At 43.4% G+C, this 16,638-nt stretch overlaps 1 protein-coding gene across 1 annotated transcript in view; it reads right to left on the reverse strand.

Annotated features, from left to right (window-relative positions):
- Positions 1 to 16,638, reverse strand: part of LOC120998230 (prolyl endopeptidase) — a 138,858-nt gene that overhangs the window by 16,481 nt on the left and 105,739 nt on the right. The window contains exons 11-12 of the mRNA XM_040428816.1: positions 9,755 to 9,891; positions 8,980 to 9,074 (exon numbers count right to left, since the gene is read on the reverse strand). Of these exons, the coding sequence (XP_040284750.1) occupies positions 8,980 to 9,074; positions 9,755 to 9,891 (232 nt within the window). The remainder of the gene's footprint in view (positions 1 to 8,979; positions 9,075 to 9,754; positions 9,892 to 16,638) is intronic.

The raw sequence follows: 16,638 nt of genomic DNA on the forward strand, positions 1-16,638 counted from the left end.
TCATTCCATACTAAAATCCACAGAAAAGGGGATAACTAACTGATCGGTTGGCGTCCAACTGCTAGGACCCCCACTGATCCTGAGAACAGGGGAATAGGACCCCTGTTCTCAGGATCAGTGGGGGGGTCTAAGTAGTTGAGACCCTCACCAATAAGTTAGTTATCTACCTTTTGGATAGGGGATAACTTGAAAACACGGGACAACCTCTATAAAATCTTTTGTAACCAGGAAATGAGACATCCGTGGATAAAAATATATATACTCAGATGAATTAAGGACGGAAAGGCTAATCCACCCATCATTTGTTTCTCTGAAGCACCAGAAATATGCAAAATATTAAGATGTTAAGTCAGAATAGCACATGTACAATGAAGAAAGGTAAAGGAGGAAGAATATGCATGAAAAATTGTAATTGCTTATTACACCACCTGAGTGAAAATGAGTGGCACTGAGATCCTATCATGTCTATATGGACATAAAAAAAAATGAACAAAAGACAATGTTAAGATATATGTGTGATAAGATGTACTGATGGTTATCAAGGAAGAGGGGGAAATAGCTAACAAAATGCTATTTTTTTTTATAAAGTGACAGTCAACTTAGCAAATGGTCTTTATTAAAATTTTCTACAGCTCCTATACAGACCTGTGTGTCTTCATTGTAACAGACAACAATATAACTTTCTTCCCTCTGTTCGTTTACTTCTTATGAACATAGGGGGTCCCGCAAGGTGGCGGGAAAAGGGGGCAGGCCAAAAACAGGCATAGCAAATTACTTAAATCTACTGAAATACGCCCCTATACGCTTTTAACTAAAATAACTGCAACAGGAGGGAGCCGATCCAAACCAGATCCAGCAACCGAACACGTGCACAATGACACCTAACCCAACGGACATCACCACACAAAACCAAGAGAGCCTGGTAGTGAATCTCTCCAACCTACGACTAAATGACGCAGATACCCATTTCTAAACAAAGGATTAGGGTTCGCACCAACCCATCTTCTGTGCCATTTACACTAGATACAGAGATGTCAAGGTTCTACAGATCCCTTCGCCTTAGAGCTCACATCGATATAGACAAACCAACCTGGGCAACTCAAGAAACGACAACGACACTGTCCACCATCCAATAAAGGACACAGACATGTAAACCCAACAGTACCTTTGAACCACCACATAATAATGAAGCGGTTGAAACCTTCATTTCCTTCATCCAGAAGGACCTGAAGCAACTTGAATATTAAAAATAAATAATTTTCGACACAAGGTGAGATGCAACTTTAGTAAAGCGGAAAAAATTGCACTAGACAGTCTTAAGAATAATGAAAAAATTGTAATTAAACCAGCAGACAAGGGCTCGGGCATTGTTATAATGGATAGAGAGGATTATAGAAAGGAAGTCATGCGACAACTGAGTGATAGGAACACTTACATACCAATTGACCATGAGCCAGCTTCATCATTACAGCAGACACTCCATACATTAGAGAAAGGCATTATCCACAAAAAATGTGCAGAATTTTTGACACCTAAGAATCCCCGTAATGTATGCTGACAAAAATTCATAACAGTCTTAATAACCCCCCCCTGGTCGCCCTATTTTGTCGGGTTGCGAATCGGTTTTCGAACCCTCAGCCGTAGTACTAGGCCAACTACTGCGACCATACGCCCAGCGAGGTAAGTCTTACATCCTAGATACAACTGATTTTCTGCAGGGACCTGCAGGTTGACTGGAGTAGCAGTCTCTTGGTCACTATGGATGTGACCAGCCTGTACACCAATATCCCCACCGATGAGGGCATTGCCTATGTTTCTAAGGTCTTAGAAGACAAAATGGAGTTTACAAGTGACGAAAACCGTAATTAGACTTGCCGGTAATTCAGTTTCCTTGAATCCATCATGATGGCCACAAGTGAGGGGTGACCCTTGACCTCTGTAGGGGCAGGAATATACAGAGAGAGTTTAAATTGCCCCCACCCCTCCTCACCCTCAGTGTTCTTCCAAATTACCAAGGTAGGTGAGCAATGTGTGTGTGTGTGTCCATTTGAGTATTACTTCATACCCAAATCTAGATATAGGAATTTAATATAAGATCTAAATTTTTTATTTTTTGAGAGGGAATATACAGGTGAAACTCGAAAAATGTGAATATCGCGCAAAGTTAATTTATTTCAATAATGCAACTTAAAAGGTGAAACTAACATATGAGATAGACTCCTTACATGCAAAGTGAGATAGTTCAAGCCTTTATTTGTTAAAATTTGGATGATTATGGCTTATAGCTTATGAAACCCCAAAGTCTCAATTTTGAGGTACCCTTTGCTCAGGGGATATGGATTAATTAGCTGACTAGAGTGTGACACTTTGAGCCTAGAATATTGAACCTTTTCACAAAATGTAAATTTTAAGCTGCATTAATGCAATTCCTTTTAGTCCATTTATTTGCATTACTGAAATAAATGGACTTTTGCACGATATTCAAATTTTTCGAGTTTCACCTGTATATGGGCCATCATGGTGGATTCAAGGAAACGGAATTACCAGTAAGTCTAATTACGGTTTTCCATTTCATCCACTATGATGGCCACTAGTGAGAACTAACAAATATTTACATAGGGTGGGAAGCAGTCTGCAGTACTTTTTGGCCAAATGCTAAATCTGCAGAGGCGGCCAGATTAAGGCGATAATGTTTAATGAAGGTGTTGATACTAGACCAAGTAGCCGCTTTGCAAATCTGATCTAACAAAACCTCCTTTTTCTGCCCAAGAAGAGGCAGTTGCCCTGGTAGAGTGAGCTTTAATACCCATAGGACAAGGAATATTTTGAAGGGAGTAACAACATCCTATTGTAGCTCTGATCCAGCGATTTACAGAGGCTTTAGAAAGTTTCCTTCCTATGTTTCGACCTGCAAACTGAACTAAAAGATTATCGTCTTTCCTAAAGGTCTTAGATGCTTCTAGATATTGTAAAATTGTATTTCTAACATCAAGAGGATGCCATGTTTCTTCAGCCTCATCCTTTGGTGATAATCTGATGCCACCTTGGAGAGGAACCCTGGATCTAGCCTCAATGTTACTCGGTCCTCAAAAACATTCAGGTATGGCTCTCTACAGGAAAGGGCCTGAATTTCACTTTTACATCTAGCAGATGTTATGGCTATCAGGAAAGCAGTTTTAGTTTCTTTCTCTTCCAGAAACCCCTTCTTTTTGTCGACAGCTTTTTCCAGTATTTTATCTAACACTGGCCCAAATACAAATTCACCTGAGAAGACAATTGAACATAATTTGGCCTTGGAGGCCTTGTCCCCCGACCAGGCTTTTATCTACAAGGCTCTTCTAGCCGCATTAAACAAAGCTGTATCTCTGGTGGAAAACCAAACTGTCAGCCAGGAAAGCAGTTGCGGATTTTAATAGTGGGATAGAATTTATAATGCCTTCCCTGGGAGTCCTATTTTTTAGATGCTCCTCTAATTCTGATAACCAGAAATACAGATGGCTGCAATATTGGGCTACAGATGTGGCTGCAATATTAGTCTTGACTCCAAACTTTCCTTGGGAGGGAGTCTGCTTTGCGTTCCACTGGATCACTTTACTGTGAGGAATCTTAAAACGGTAAAGCCGTCTTAACTACCTTCGCCACCTGAATGTCGATTTTGGGGATCTCAAATATCTTACATTCGGCTGGATCGAATCTTAATCTATTTCTGAATTCCTTTAATACCCCTAGCCTCTTTTAGGGTTCGATCCACTCATCCAGGATCATATCCTTAATGCTTTCATTGATGGGGAATACTTTAGATTTTTTAGCTCGTAATCCCCCAAACATCTCGTCCTGTACCGTACGTAGTCTGGGAGCATCCTCTATGCCCATGGTAGACCTTATGGCTTTAAGTAACGCTTCCATCTCATCCGAGGAGAAGTAGTATTTCTTATCATTTTATCAGAAATAAGATCTTCCTCAAAACCTCGTCTAGAGGTAGAGGCATTCTCGTCAATGTCCTCTGGCTCAGAGGAGGATTGAACGGATAGTTTAGATCTCTTAGGTGGTGGGAAGGGACTAGGGGCTCTCAGCGAGGCCATGGAAGATCTGATCTCCACCTGGATAAAAGATTTAATCTGAGAAAAGATAGATGGTTGCTCTTCCTTTAAGATGTCCGATATGCAGACTTTACATAATTTATTTTTGTAGTTATCCGGAAATCTCTTGGCACAAGTAGCGCACTTTAGAGGTCTGGATTTAGACTTTGTTTCTCTAGCTCCCTAAGGAACAGAGGAGAGCAACCAAATATCATATGATAAATCATAGGTATGTAACATAAAATAAAATAAAAGAGACCATCATCCCCATAGGGGAAATCACGGGAGGTGCAGCCGGAGAGGGGTCAGTGCCCTCCTGACGGGATGCTGGAGCTTCACGTGTTGACATGGTGGCAGAGATGCTGTTTCTAAGCCGCACGAGCACCACAATTAGTAGTATCCGCGTCTGATGTCATCCGCGTGCGCTGTAGCTCCGCCATTCAGTATCGCAAGGGTCAATGAAGCGCGCGCGTCCCACGTGACTACAGGCATCGGTGGTCTGCTTCCTAATACCTGTGAAAGCAGGACCGCGATATGGACGGAGCGCAGGCCCCAGCATGAGCCGGAGCGAGCGTCCCATGAGACCGCAGGCATCGGTGGTCTGCTTCCTACTTAGTTGTCGAAGGAAGACCGCGAACTGGACGGAACGCAGGCCCCAGCATGAGCCGGAGCGAGCGTCCATGAGGCCCCCGCTGCCCAGCCTTAGCCCCTGCTGCGGGAAGGCAGCGAGGGATGATGAAGGTAAAAGTAGCAATCTTCACCTCCCCACAGGGAGGCCTCTCTCTGCATGCTGACCCCATAGGGGCAGGAAAAACCCTGAGGGTGAGAAGGGGTGGGGGCAATTTAAACGCTGTCTGTATATTCCTGCCCATACAGACGTCAAGGATCATCTCTCACTTGTGGCCATCATGGTGGATGAAATGGAAAAATCAATCATTGACCTTTTCAACTTCGTATTAAAGAGGAGCTATTTTTTATTTGAGGACCAAATTCTACCTGCAAGTATCCGGGACCGCCATGGGCTGTAACGTTGCACCGACTTTCGCCATCAAATACATGAATGCGTTTGAAGAGAGGGTCGTCCATAAACACGACCTCTATAACAATTGTGTAAAATTATCAACTCGGGCGCCGAATCCATTGCCTTCACCTTAGAAACAAGCCAAACCAAAATACCCTTTCTGGATGTTTTACTTAAGGTAAGGGACAACACACTAGAATTTGACCTCTACACAAAACCAACAGATAGGAATAGTCTACTTCGCTATGATCGTTGTCATCCTCCTGGCCTGATTGACTCCCTTTCACTGTCACAATTGATAAGGTTCAGAAAAATTGTATCCGACCCAGTAACTTCTCAAACAAAGCTAATCAAAATGTCCAACAAATTTATGTCTAGAGGCTTCCCAACACCACTACTTAAACGACATTTGGACAACACAAAGAAGCACACACGTGATGAACTTCTTAAACCCAAACCAGCCAATGATGATTACAGGATTCCGTGCGTCACCACATACTCTACATACAGTACAGATAGAAGCCGGATCATCCATAAACATTGGCACATCCTTCAGAGAAGCTTCCCACACACCTTCAAGTCCAAACCGCTTATGTCATACAAACACCAAAGGAACATTAGGGACCATCTAATTCGCTCAGATTTAGGCCCTAGATATGTTAGAGCCCAAAACCACCATCACAGGCAGCCAAAACCTGGGCACCTACCCATACCTCAACTGCGCTTAGTGTGGAAATGTCACCAAGGGACCCTCATTTACACATCCCTGTTCAGGAAAGAAATATGACATTTGAGGCCACTTCTCATGTACCAGCAGTTTTGTAGTTTATCTTATTAAATGTCTTTGTGGTGTTGGCTATGTTGGCGAAACTACACAGAAGATTAAGGACAGAATCAGCCAACATAAATCTAACATCCATACAAAAAATATAAGCACCTCTAGTTGAACATTTCCTATACCACAAACACTCATCCAGCCAATTAAGATTCCAGGTAATCGACTGGGTCCCCCACCACGAAGAGGGGGAAATAGGGAAGAGACTCTACTCAACCGTGAAATGCAATGAATTTGTCGTCTGGGTACCCTCCATCCAGGGGGCCTAAATAAAAATGATAAATATATGTAACTAGTATTGATATGTTATCATGACCACCTCCTTGTCTAATGAATATTTATTATGTTCCCTTACAGGACCTTTTTCCAGTCTAGTATCTTTTTTCCAGTCTAGTATCGGGTGGGGACACCCGAGAAGCACAAATTGGGTCCTACAGTAAGTATGCACTTCTACAGGAGACCATTTCAGCCCGTTCTCCATCAACGTTCTTATTATTATTTGTTGATTCTCATGATGAAATATACATGTATGGATCTAATGAGACATTTATCTAATTTATATATACCTAAACACCTTATCTACAACCGATAATACTTAATAAATATATACTCCTATTGTGCCACGTTATATATTGCTAACTACTCTAGCCAATAGTCAACAGGGAACCTAACACGACCCATGCCTAGTTGCCCATTAATCCCCTTTTCCCTCATCAATAATCCCTTCTGACTTTCTACTGCGCATGCCCCAACTTTGCCTTGGATACAGATGAATCACCTAAGATGGCGTCTGGGCATTCCTGGACATACTGCGCATGCCCACGCTGTCTGCCGCCTCCCCCAGGCCGCATCCAGCACATCACGCCATCACCCAAGATGGCGCCCGGGCATTCCTGGACCGACTGCACATGCCCACGACCGCATTCAGCACAGCTATCGAAGTTCCTGTCATTGCGCCGACCCAATAGGCCTAGCCTCCGATTGGGCCATGACGCCCGTAGCAGCGGTTTTAAAATGCTGCAGCCGCCCTATCTACCATGCACACCAAACCCGCGGCCTAAGCATATACCAGGTAACCTTACCCATTTACAACCTTTTTATTTACCCTTGAATAGGAGTTTAATCTCCTGCTTTAACATGGAGATCCCTTTTCATACATCTCTACACTACTGGGCTCCAGCCATGTGGAAATCCCATATACCCCTTTTTCTACTGATATAAATATATGTGCCTGAATCATGTTACTTCCACCCCTATTAATCATGTACTCTTCTTGACTTTCATGATGCCTTGGACATCTGGTTCTCTATTGCTCTCAATGAACTCTTTCTCTGAATTTTTGGGCCACACTGTCATATTTTTTCACATTATCCTTTTCCTGTGTCTTCTTTTGCTCCATTTTGGTCTCTTTTTCCTTTCTGCCCCTTGCTTTTTGTTCCTTTCTTACAATATACTTACCAATCATGTATACATGCAGGGCAAATATATAAATGCTTTTTGTGCTGTTATTCCAATCATTGATATGTGGAACAGCCATGATTTTTCTAATCATGTATCTGTTTTCAATCATGCAGTTGTATACCTCAATGTGTCTGATCATGTACTATACGACCCCACGTCTCTTCTGTATCCTTGGTATATAAGAAAATCATGTTACTCTAAAGGATTTATGTAATTTAAAATTTTTCTTTTCTTATAATCATCAGCTTGAAAAAGGGGACTAAAATGAAAATGTCCGAAATGTTGCACTACTGTAAAAATAAATTACCACTGGTGTCTGAATACTAATGAATTAAAGAAACATTATTCAAAATTCCTGGTGTGCTGTCTCCTCAATAAGTATACAATTGTATCCAGTGATCCGGGTGGAGGGAAACCATATTGGGGACGTGCACCCACCGAAAGCCATCAGATCAGACCCCCATGTAAGAACTCTGTACCAGACTTTAAAATAAATTCACTTACTTCTCCTGCGCCACTGCTCCTTTGCAGGTCCAGCGGTTTCCTCTATATTCTTCACTTCCTGTTCTTCTCCGGGCCTGCACTGCACTGTCACCTGACTGTGTGCAGCGTCAGGTCATAGTGTGTCCTGACGCTGTACGCAGACTAGACAGTGCAAGGAGGTCGAGTACCGGCAGTGCTCGCAGCGCTTCTCTCCCGGTTCCCCATGCCTACTGCATACTAATAAGAGCTTCAATAATGGAAGTGCTGACTGGTATTCGCTTTATAAGACGCAATAAAATTTCCCCCCTACTTTTGAGAGAGAAAAAAAGTGCGTCTTTTAAAGCGAAAAATACGATATACATCGGACGCAAGGCCTAAACGTGTGCACAGGAGCAAAAATTTTAAAACTCAGAGCAGGTTACAAACTGGATATCAAGAGCTCTGAAAATATATGAAGTAATGAAGAACCTTGGTGCAACTTTATTAATGCAAGAAAACCACTAATAATGTAAAAATCTTTATTTTTTTTCTTGACAACAGTATCCATAGCCTTTAATTGGAAAATAAATGATCTGTGGTTTTGTATGAACATACATACAAGAAAATGTCCTTCTTGCAATACATGCTTTAAACAATAAGATACAATAATTACAACACTTTAGTAAAAAGTGAGCAGGATACGGGTGGGTGGAGGGTTCGCAGATCGGCACATTTCAGCTGACTTACACTAGTTTTTTGGCACAAGTCTACGGCATTGTACGGCAGCTCCTAGCAGATTCTGGATCATGGAACTGCCGAGACGCAGTAAAACTATTAAGAGGCATCTGCTTATTAATAGTTTTGACGCATTTCATGCCACAGCAAAAGCTCAAAACTGGCGTTATAAACACCATTCACATTGCATGACAAGAGAAGATGAATATTGTCCAAAAATAGGTTTAAAAAAAAAAAAAAAAAACAGGTCCATAAAGTTCAACCTTTCTCAGAATTATATGCTATATAAGCATCTACCTCCTGTGGATAGGTAATAAATAAAAAATAAAAAAAGTGGACAGCCCCTTTAAGCAAGCAGATTCTCATAGAAACAAGGTAAAACTAACCTTTATGCCACGTTTCCCCATACTCTCCTCCACCTCGGATATTTGCAATAGCAAGAATGCCACCTAAATGCCTTACGAAGATCAATCTGGATACACTGGAATGAAAAGGTATTAAATATAGATGAAGTCAGAATTTGACTTTTCCAAAATGTCGTCCCAATTTCTAATGCAAGCATGTTTGAAAGAATCCTCCACCAGACACATGAAGTCCTTTCATCATCTAACAAACATTAGCATTTACCAGATAGGGTCCCATACCTACTGCTTACATGAGGGAAAATGCCAGAAGAAAGAGGCCTATAATGTGGGTCATTTTTCCAACAGGAGACATATATATGTACCCGATATGTTTTTGGAAGTGTAGTCAGAGATACTGCCCACGGACTTTGATTAGGGTAATTTCTTGCAGCAAAATCTGGTACAATTACTCTATGCATTGCCAAAGGAAATATCCATAGTGGAAATCTAAAGCATAAATTTACATGCTGAACATTTACAATATGCACCACAGGTCAATTTACAATGTGGGTATGTTCCGCAATGTGTGGATGAGATTTCTTAAAATCTTGGCTTGATGTACTTCTCTGTCTGTGCTAATCCCAATAAACCAACAGATATCTTGTGCAGGGTTATCACTGGCAGTCTGAACAGTGTAGCTGTTAACCCAATATTTTCTTCAAACATCAAGTCTTCTTTTTTCACTTGATGTTGACAAAGCACAATACCCATTGTTTTCAGTATTTTCTGCATTCGTACATCCATAAAAAAATCTTACCTGTAACTTGGGGTGATAGAGATGTTAAAACCACCATAGCCATACAGAAAAGCAGGATGAGAACCATCCAATTTAATACCCTTTTTGTGGACAATAAAAATCGGAATTTTGGTCCCATCTTTGCTAGAGTAAAATTCCTATGAGAACAAAAACAGAATAATACTGTAAAACTTTAAGTTAACTCTAACATCTAACAATATAGATCATGCTGGGGTGATCAGTTCATGTACAAACAGTGATAAAATAACATAGCAACAGACAAGTCAATAATTAGAACAAGAGGAATGAGCACGCTGCTCGCAAGAGCTTACAATCTATGAGGAGATAGTGGTGACACAACAGGTAACAAGTGCTTGTTTTGTACAATGGTCCAGCCATCTTGGGAAAATAGAGGAGGAGATATAAAGGTGCATTAGCCAGTCACGAGCCGATATCTGTAGTGCTTCTGGGTGCATGGGTGCGGTGGAGAATTTGGTAGAGGATCAGGTTCGGGAAATGATGATAGATGGGCTAGATATGGAGAGGAGTCAGATCATGGGATGTGATAGGCCACCCTAAAAAGATGTGTTCTTAGGGAGCACCTAAAACTGTATATTGCAATTTAACTTGAGTTCTTGGAGTAGGGAATTCCAGAGAACTGGTGCAGCTCGGGAGAAGTCTTGGAGCCAGGAGTGCGAGGTGCGGATTATGGTGGATGTCATTTGTAAGTCGTCTACAGAGCGTAGAGCATGGGTAGAGACAGAGATGAGGGAAGAGATGTAAGGGGGTGCAGCACTGTGGAGAGCTTTGTGGGTGAGAACAAGCAGCTTAAATTGGATTCTCTACTGTATGGGCAACCAATGCAATGACTGGCACAGAGTGAAGGCATCAGAATAGCGGTTAGACAGATAGATGACCTTGGCTGCTGCATAACAGATAGATTGGAGAGGGGAAAGTCTGGTGAAGGGGAGGCCAATTAATAGTGAGTTACAATAATCGAGGCGGGAATGGATCAGGGCAACAATGAGAGTTTTTGTGGTTTCTATAGTGAGAAAGGGGTTTATTCTAGAAATATTTCTGATTGAATATAGGAGGGTGAAGGAAGGATCAGTGATCAATGGGTTAGGGCTCTTTCACACCTGCGTTCTTTTCTTCCGGCATAGAATTCCGGCGTCGGGGCTCTATGCCGGAAGAATCCTGATCAGTTTTATCCTAATGCATTCTGAATGGAGTGAAATCCGTTCAGGATGCATCAGGATGTCTTCAGTTCCGGAACGGAACGTTTTTTGGCCAGAGAAAATACCGCAACATGCTGCGCTTTTTGCTCCGGCCAAAAATCCTGAAGACTTGCCGCAAGGCCGGATCCGGAATTAATGCCCATTGAAAGGCATTGATTCGGATCCGGCCTTAAGCTAAACGTTGTTTCGGCGCATTGCCGGAGCCGATGTTTAGCTTTTTCTAAAAGGTTACCATGGCTTCCAGGACGCTAAAGTCCTGGCAGCCATGGTAAAGTGTAGCGGGGAGCGGGGGAGCAGTATACTTACCGTCCGTGCGGCTCCCGGGGCGCTCCAGAGTGAAGTCAGGGCGCCCCAAGCGCATGGATCATGTGATCACATGGACACGTCATCCATGCGCATGGGGCGCTCTGACGTCATTCTGGAGCGCCCCGGGAGCCGCACGGACTGTAAGTATACCGCTCCCCCGCTCCTACTATGGCAACCAGGACTTTAATAGCGTCCTGGCTGCCATAGTAACACTGAACGCATTTTGAAGACGGCTCCATCTTCAAATGCTTTCAGTACACCCGCGTTTTTCCGGATCCGGCGTGTAATTCCGGCAAGTGGAGTACACACCGGATCCGGACAAAGCAAGTGTGAAAGAGGCCTTAGGATTCAGCCCAGTTGTGTTTGCATCGGATCCAGACTTTAAACTAGCTCGTGGGAAAGTGGCTTAAAAATGTGAAAGCTTTCACCAAAAGTCTGTTTTTGGTTAAAGAAAATAAGTAATTGTTAATGACTAGTGTTAATCGAGCACCAAAGTGTAGAACACTTTGGGATGCTCGAGTGCTCTACAGAGCACCCGAGCACAATGGAAATCAATGGGAGAACCCAAGCATTAAACCAGGCACTCCCTGCTCTGAAGAGGGGAGGGTGTCTGGTTTACAGGAAAAGGTAAGAAATTGATGGAAACACCACTGAAATGGTTCGGGAACAGCATGGGGAGGATGTCTGGATGCATCTATGACTCCCAGGTTGCTGCTGGGAACGATGTTGTCCGAGTAGTACCCCACTTTTACAGACTGACAATAATACGCACAAAACTGAAGATGAAATCGATTTTAGAGGAAAAATTGTTAAGAAACATTGTTTCCTGTATATTTATTTGTAAATAAAGTGCAAGTGCTGCCACAAATTACAAGGAAGAGGCACTCCGATACAAACCTGTATATCACAAAGGAGGGTCTCATTCAATTTGGGGTACAATTGTTCAGGTAGTGGGACACCTACACTTATAAAGCCTATGCACTAAGTGAAAGGGCTGCCAAAAATTACAAGGAACCAGCACTCCAATACACCCTCTATTACACATAAAGGAGGGCATCATACACACCCTGATGGCCTGCTGGTGAGCCTCAAAAACATTAGGGGCGAGGACCTGCTGCTGCTGATCTGACCACCTAAAACATTATGGGGGAGGTCCTGCTGGTGACCCTCTAAAACATTAGGGGTGAGGGTCTGCTGCTGATCTGACCATTAAAACATTAGTGGCGAGGGCCTGCTGCTGATCTGACCATCTAAAACATTAGGAGTGAAGGCAGCCTAATAAGCATGTTGATATGATGGAGGAGGAGGACGAGAAAAGGAAGATTGAACCATATACCCTTTTTGTGGTGGAAGGGGTGCATGGGAATACAGTGTAATTAATATACCATAGAAGCCGCATTTAGAGTGCCTTTATGCTCAGCTACTTTCGTCTGGTGGAGTAGAGAAGTGAGGGGCAATCCAGGCCTTGTTTATTTTGATAAGAGTCAACCTGTCAGCATTTTCAGTTGACAGGCGGATGCGCTTATCAGTTATTATGCCCCCAGCAGCACTAAATACCCGCTCGGACAAAACGCTGGCGGCAGGGCAGGCCAGCACCTCCAAGGCGTAGAGACCAAGTTCGTGCCACGTGTCCAGCTTGGACACCCAATAGTTATAAGGCACAGAGGGATCACTGAGGACGCTGACACTGTCTGCTACATACTCCTTCACCATATTCCAACATTTTTCCCTCCTTGAGACACTAGGCTGCGCATCAGGGTGAGGGTGCTGGCGGGTTGTCATGAAACTGTCCCAGGCCTTGGAGAGTGTTGTCCTGCCTCTGTTGGAACTGCTATGTGTTCCCCTCGTCTCCCCTCCTTGGTTGCCCAAGGAAATACATACTTTGCCGCCAGCATTTTCAGCTGGAAATTTTTGGAGCAATTTTTCCACAAGGACTTTCTGGTATTGCACCATTTTGCTAGTCTTCTCCACCACAGGAATGAGAGATGAGAAGTTCTCTTTGTAGCGGAGGTCGAGAAGGCTGAACAACGAGTAGTTCCAACAGACAAGACTTCGCCGTCCTCATCAGGAGGATGATTCTCAATCTCCTCATCCCCTTCTTCGGCCCATCCACGCTGAACAGATGGAATAAACCTGCTATGGGTACTACACTCTGTAGCGGAGGCAACCGTCTCCTGCTCCTCCTCCTCATCATCATCATCCAATTTGCACTGAGAACACTAACGGAGGGTGGTCTGGCTATCACCCTGTGTACTGTCTTCCCCCATTTCCACCTCTTCCACATGCAAAGCGTCCGCCTTCATTGTGAGCAGCGAGAGTTTCAGTGGACACAGAAGTGGGATGGTTACGCTGATAATAGCGGCATCGCCTCAAAGTTGCATAAAACCTAACAGAGGTCAGACATCCATGCCCACTCGTCACTTGTGAAGAGTGGAAGCTGACTGGAAAGGCAACGACCATGTTTCAGCTGGTATTTCACTACTGCCCTCTGCTGCTCACAAAGATGGCAATTTCAAGCGCTGCTACAGCCTTGCCAGACCGCCGGCAGGTGAAGATGACTTTCGGAAATGGGCACACACGCGCACCTTCACCAGTAGCTCAGGCAAATTGGGTTAGGTTTTGAGAAACAATTTCTTAAAAAAAAAAAGAAAAGATCAATCGTCCATTGCCCGGTTTCATTGAATTACATGGCCAAAAACTATTACGGCCAACATGGACTAAAATGTGTATGGCTGTGTCTGCAAAATGAACATTCACCAGATGTTTGTTCAACCAACTTCTCTCTAATGTGACACCTTTAGTGTCTATGTTGCCTCACAATTTTTTTTTTTCACCTGTTGGAACCGTCCTGCCGTTATTTCGCCATGCCGCCGCTCCGTCCCCATTGACTATAATGGGGACGGAGCTGGACCTCTGTCACAGCACGGCGAGAGGCCGCCAGACTAAAAGTACTGCATGACTTTTTAGTCCGGCGGCCTCTCACCGCGCACTGCCGTGCTGCGCCGGAGCTCCAGTCCGGCGGCACGGCGAAATAGCGGCAGGACGGATCCGACAGGGTGAACAGCCTGTCGGATCCGTCCTGCCGCTAGTGTAAAAGTACCCTAAGTTACTCACTTAGGACACATTTCTTCTTACCAGTCTACTACGGTATATGATGAATGCGGCAGTACTGAACCTCATTTGGAAGACAGTGGGGTATTTAACAAAACAAAGTCTGCAATGGGATATCTATTTCCATCCTGTGCAACAAGAAATAGCTAGTTCCAAGTAGTGTATTCAGCAAGAAGGCCAACTATTAGCAAATAGTTTGATTGCTCTTCATGTCAGGAATGAATATACATTCTGGATGTTTTTCCAGCTGACCTCAGCTACCGTACGTACAGTATAAGCTTTCCTACAATCCAGTCAAAAGTTGCAGAGATTAAGTGCTGAATACAGATCAATTACTCTTGAGACACACTGTATGAGGCTTTTAAGAAGACTTCGATGCAGAGATCTCCTGACAACAAATTCAATCTCGCCTAGCACTCGTGCATTTGGGCAAGTAGCTTGTAAAACTGATAATATAGAATAATGGGAAATGATTCCATCTCAACAAACACTAATCCTGGACTAGAGGGAATTTCTGGCAATGGCTAGAAAACTCCTAATTTTAAAAGGGTTTTCTGAGAATTAAATACTCAGGAAAAGTCATCAATATCTGATTTGTAGGAGTCCAAGTGGCATCACCCCCACTGATAAGCTGTTTGCAGGGGCCACAGTGCTTGGAGGAGCACAGTGCCGTACGTTGTATAGTGGCTGTGCTTGGTATTGCTGCTCAGTCCCGTTCTCTTGAATGGGACTGGGCTGGACTCTACTTCACAGGCTGAGGAAGAGGAAGCAGTGCTCACCCAACCACTACTATCCCTTCCAACAGCTGACTGGTTGGGGTGCCGGGACTTGAACCCCCCAACAATTAGTATTTAATTCCCAGAAAACCTCATTTAAAACAAGATGACGATTACGATGCTCTGCTGACCCTGGCTTAAAAAAATGCATCAAAATGGCATGTATAAAAGCACCTTAAGATGTGCTAATGCATGGTGTCTGAAGACTAAACGGGAAACGATTCATGAATGAAAAGATCAGATTTTGCTAATTGCTGTCACAAGGGAGAATAAAGATCAATTAAAAGAGAACCCATCACATCTCCTGACCTGCCTGTATTAGCGAATAACTGTATTCCCCAGGAAATCAGGATTCTGGAGCAACTTTTCTTAGAGAGCTGCATTGTATCATTCCTGTTATTCCTCCAAGAAATGTATGACATAAATTGACATCTGGGTGTTACTATTCCTATAGTCAAAAGGGGGGGGACCCTTCAGTCTGATACCACCCGATCAGAGTCGACAGTGTCAGACTGTGCAGAGACAGACCCCCAAGCTGGTAACACACAGTTGTCAATTTAATCATACGTTTTTAGGAGGAATAACAGAAGAATGGTATAACACTGTGTTCTAAGAAAACATGGGAATACATTTAGAAAACAGAGCTAGCCAGTCTTTATTGCATGGCCCTTGGCTTGATTTGACTTTTTCTAGCACACTACATATCAAGAGACCTGGAGCCCAGTGTGTGAAGCATAAAAACTAAATGGCATCACAATAAACACTACAAAATAGCGTGGTATGCCATTTAAATCCGGCTTTTAACAAGACCAATAATATCTTGAAGGAGTTCCTGTAAATTATACACACTGCTAATGCCTTGGGTGTGAAAAGAACCCAGCAAGTCACAAGGAGCTAATTATACTGAAAGAAAACCTCGAGAGAGTCTAAAACAAACGACATGCCCGTGTGCTGCTCTTGTTCAAGATCACTTGCTACATGCTAAGGAAAACCTGTACTTGCTTTGTCCTTGCCTGCACCAGAAGTCAAGGCTAAGAGAGAATATATTATCAAAGAGCACATTTACTTATTTCAACATGTTATACTGAATATATGTATGTACTGTGACAGGACCAGGGGGAAAGTCGTAGAAGGAGTCTACATCTCACCTAGGTTCCTGTCTTATACGTTCTAAATAGCCGCCAGGGAATTGAAGGAAAAACTAGGTTTTGTGTGTGTGTAAGGTTTTATCAGAAACCTGGTTAGAAGGGCCTGGCTGCTTGGAGCAGGGAGAGTTGGGTGGGTCCTTGCTCCAATTAGCCACTCCAGGTATTCATGGTGAATGTGGTTAATCACCTGGGTGGACTATAAAAAGGGGCAGACAGCTCACTAGCAGAGTTCTCTGCTCCTAGGAAAAGCTCTGATGGGAGTACAAAGCAACCGTGTGTTTGGTTTATGGTGCTGGGCAATAAGGCTCAGTTTCCTGTAGTTAGGA

The sequence above is a fragment of the Bufo bufo genome, chromosome 4 (assembly GCF_905171765.1).
Source record: "Bufo bufo chromosome 4, aBufBuf1.1, whole genome shotgun sequence".
NCBI lineage: Eukaryota > Metazoa > Chordata > Amphibia > Anura > Bufonidae > Bufo > Bufo bufo.